The following is a 4,373-nucleotide window of genomic DNA, read 5'->3' on the forward strand; positions in this document are numbered from 1 at the left end:
ACGTCTTCTATTCTCCATCATACCTTATTGGGGTTATTTCGGCTTTTATCTACAACGAAATAGGCGCTGGTAAAATGTAGACGAAGAAAGGACTTTTTGGGAAGGACTTTGTCTTCAAAAAAATTAATCATAATTATCACCATCGAATGAAGATTTACAAAAATAATTTTAAAGTATCATCACCAGAGGTCAGCTTTCCTCATCTACATTTTACCAGTGCCTATTTCTTTATAGATAAAAGCTGAAATAACCCCAAGAAGGTATGATGGAGAATAGAAGACATCTTTACATCACCAGTTCCTGTTTTTTAAAAATGTTTATTTTTAATTGGATATATAAAGTATTTGTGTTTTTTAAGGACTGTTTGGCAGCCAGTAGCCTAAAAGGGAAGGTCAGTCGCCAAAAGTGTAATGTCTGGAACACAAAGTTAATAAATGGTGGTCCCTCTTTTTGGGAAGGACTTTGTCTTCAAAAAAATTGTTTTATCTATTTTGTCAAAGTAAAAAATATATATCCACATTCAATACAGTAATACCTCACTTTTCGTTGACTTTGGGTTTTGTCAATTTTTCGCAGAAAATTTGTCTCAGTTTTCATCGGCGTGCCTACGAAACTCTAATTTTGCAAAAACATAGGATGACCCACGTGTTTTCCTGCTCAAAGTGTCGTTGTTTCTTATTGTGTGAGCATTACCCCACATGTCTAGCCAAACAATTCCATTGCTTTCCTTTCCTTTTAGCTCCATTGTGGGACCAAAGAAAGTTTTCAGAGCCAGCAGCCCTTCAAATACCATGTTAAATGTTCATTTATTTTTTACCTTAGTCTTTTATATTCATTTTATATTAATTTCTTATTGTTTTTAGTATTATTAAACACAATATTTATGCTCTATAAAATATGCTTTTGCTATGTATTTTGGAGTGTCTAGAACAAATTAATTAGATTTACATTGATTCATATGTAAATAATTGCCTCGGTTTTGGATTTCGTCGATTGTTTTCAGACAGATTAATGACAAAAACTGAGGTACCACTGTATATGAAAACACTTAAAATTTTTTTCTCTGGATTAGTAAAAATATATTGTATTAATATTTATTGAAGCAAGTTATTTGTGCTATTATCAAAATCAGAATTATCATGCCAAATTTTTACAATTTTAACTTCAAATTTGATAACTGGAAAAATCCAAATATGACTGTATTACTATAAGACTATCAATTCATATACAGTCAAACCTATCTATCTCAAATCTCATGGGAACAAGAAAGAGATTTTGAGATGTAGAGGATCCTCCACAATAAACAATAATAGGTTTGATTGTAGATAGGGCATTTTATTAATACAATAGCAAGTACAGTACACAACTGTATTACGTATAACTAAAAGATTTTTTGACATACCAGGTAGTTTGTCAATAGTTTCTAATGTCCGACTTTCTTCAACCAATAAGTCACAAGCTAAAACATAGCCAATCAGGGAAAAACAGCATTAATTGCAACTATATACTGTATTCCTGGACCCCAGAAAAGGACAACACTGACACCTGTGGGGGGTGAGAGATGGGACAGAGATGAATGCACACCACGAGAGACAATGTCACGTGTAATTGACGAAGTATGCAGGCATGGGAATCAGCTATAGTGGACACCCTTATAATGTTTACTGGCTTCTTTGGAATGTTTTAATTCACCTTAAGGCACTTCATGCCTATTTGGAACCCATTTAATGCTTGTATCACTGTCTGTGTACTGACTGGGTTATCATAACTAACAAAACCAAAGCATTTACTTAAATTTGCTTGTTTATCAATAAAAACTTTGGCAGAAATCACATTACCAAATGGCACAAATGTCTGAGCTAGATCATTATCTGTGAATTCTTGAGGCAAGTGATACATAAAAAGATTGGCACCTTCTGGTCCTTCTATTTGTTTACCAGCTGGATTTTGGGTCTGCTGGAGACCAACTTGGGCAAAAACTCTGTGTACTGTATTGTAAGAGATGTTTCTAAACTACAATTCATGTTATTAAAATGTAGTTGTCAAGCTTTGAAATTGTAACTGATATTCAGTCCATAATTTGAAATATAGAGGTTTTGGGAGAAAACTATTTGAGATAAACATGAAAATTATATTGATTTAGGCTGAAAATGCAGGAGAAAAATTAAATTTTCAGATAAAGAGGTTTTCAAGATAAGCATGTTTGGGATACATAGGTTCAACTGTATGAAAAAAAAACCATCCTAATAATTTATAAACCTCATTAAATTCCTTTTAGTAACAATTTTCTTCTTCTAAATCAAGTATAGGATAGAAAACTACCAATTATAAATGACAAAAATTACAATGAATTTCAACTATTTGAAAGTCATCTGGTATAGTTTAACTGTATTTTGATTGATAAGCAGATGTTTCTATTTAACAATACTTAATGAATTATAATGAAACTATGACCATTTTGCTTTGAATATGTAATCTGAAACAGATTATAATTAATCACTATAATTTGTGAAAGTATCACTATTCGTTGGGCTGAAATTTGAAAAAATTGTACACCTATAAATTCCCACTGTCATCCATCTATCTATCTTACCTTAATCTCAAGAATGGAGTTAGATAAATGAAAGCTGAGACCAGATATGGAAAGATTAGGGGCAAGAGGCAGCAATTAACTACCATGTATCTCAACAGATAAGAAGAGGTATAAATTTTTGTTGAAGTTTTATAGTTTTAGCATATATCTGTCCTATAAGATGACTCCCAAACTATCAACGGCCTATGAATTTAGTTTAGATCAGCGATCATCATCTGAATAATAACACTGTATAGCATATACAAAATTATGTTCTATTTGTAATTTTTTTAAAGAACATCAAATTTCATTTTCTTGCATCTGGCTGCACTGCCTTGCAATTGTTGCAAACATTCACAATGATTCGAGCACTTGGGTAATGCCTTGACTATTCACAAAAACATAGGGCTATTCTATTTTGTGGACATACCCTACTCTCTACTAGTAAATAATTATGATTAATGGTTTTAATTTATATAAATTTCAATCTAATTATTTTTGTATCTGTCCTATAAGACAATCCCAGATTTTCAGGGCCTTTTTTTTATGATTCAACTATTGTCTTATCTGCTGAGATATACAGTATATACAAACTTCTGGTAAAAACCAAAAGTCACATTATTTCAATTCAAAAATTTTTCTCCTGAAAGGAGTTATGTACATGACCTGCATGATTCTATTGCTAATGGAAAAGTATGATGTACTGTACAGGGACAAGACAATACTAATTTGAGGTGGAAAACATATATTTTAAATTAAAAATTGCAGCCCAGCATTGTGATAATATTACAATAAATAATTGCTTGTTTTAATTATATTCTTTTTTACATTCTGCATTTAACCCAAGTGCCTTAAATCAATATAAAGATATACTTTGTGCCTATATAACAAAGTTCTGTTATATATATAAACCTGATTTTTTTTTTATTCACCAGCTTTTTAATGTACTTTCTATGTTCAAGACACACATATTCTTACAACTAAAAGGATAAATGTGAGAGAACTATGTAAGAGTACTGTATTTTTTTTTATTTGATAGAAAAATTAAGGAATAAAACAAAAAAATCACTTTTGTGAAAAACTAATACTCATTGGAAGCATACTATATAAAAGTACAAAAACAACTCTTATTTATTCTCAATTATTTTTCTTATGATGACTTTTGTCAGATTTCTGCTATATTGTGTAAAAATCAATACATACAAACTTTCTTCATTATAATAATTTAATATATTTGAATATATTAAATTATTCAAATATATTTAGGGGAAAAATGATGGCATTATGCCAAGCAAAAAAATTATTGCACTTATGATTTAAATATATTTTACTCACAAGATCTTATATCAATATGTCAATTTTTTTAATAGTGAAATATTAATTAATAAATATATATATATTGCATGTTTGTACACTTTGAAATTAAACTTTCATATTCTTTTATTAATTTTCTCCAATTGTTTGTTTTCTTTTTACTAGTCATAATTTCTGTTTTTCACAGTATGACATTTGAATAATCTGAAATTTTTTTTAAAGCTTAGACTTATTGGTGTATACGCTACTGCTAAAGCTCGAAAGTCGTTAATGTGTACATTACCTAGCTAATCTGCAGATTAACTAGGGTGATCCGTTAAAGTTGTGAAAATTGTTCCATTTCTCAAATTACCTAGGTAATGTGCAGAGTATCTAGGTAATCCGCACATTACCTACTAGGCACTCGGTAAAGTGAAAATAAGATCTTTGCCACAAATAAATGTGCCACAAATAAATGTGCCACAAATAAATGTACCACAAATAGGTG

General features: G+C 30.3%; 1 protein-coding gene across 1 annotated transcript; it reads right to left on the minus strand.

Annotated features, from left to right (window-relative positions):
- Positions 1-1,692: 1,692 nt before the first annotated feature.
- On the minus strand, positions 1,693-1,988 carry LOC111616048 (CUGBP Elav-like family member 2; the record flags this gene model as incomplete). Its single annotated transcript, XM_023357487.1, has 1 exon — positions 1,693-1,988. A coding segment is annotated over one exon (296 nt), but the record flags the coding sequence as incomplete, so codon positions are not given.
- Between the last annotated feature and the right edge of the window lie 2,385 nt (positions 1,989-4,373).

The sequence above is a fragment of the Centruroides sculpturatus genome, unplaced genomic scaffold (genome assembly GCF_000671375.1).
Source record: "Centruroides sculpturatus isolate CEXI.00-Female unplaced genomic scaffold, Cexi_2.0 scaffold2850, whole genome shotgun sequence".
In the NCBI taxonomy this organism is placed as follows: Eukaryota; Metazoa; Arthropoda; class Arachnida; order Scorpiones; family Buthidae; genus Centruroides; species Centruroides sculpturatus.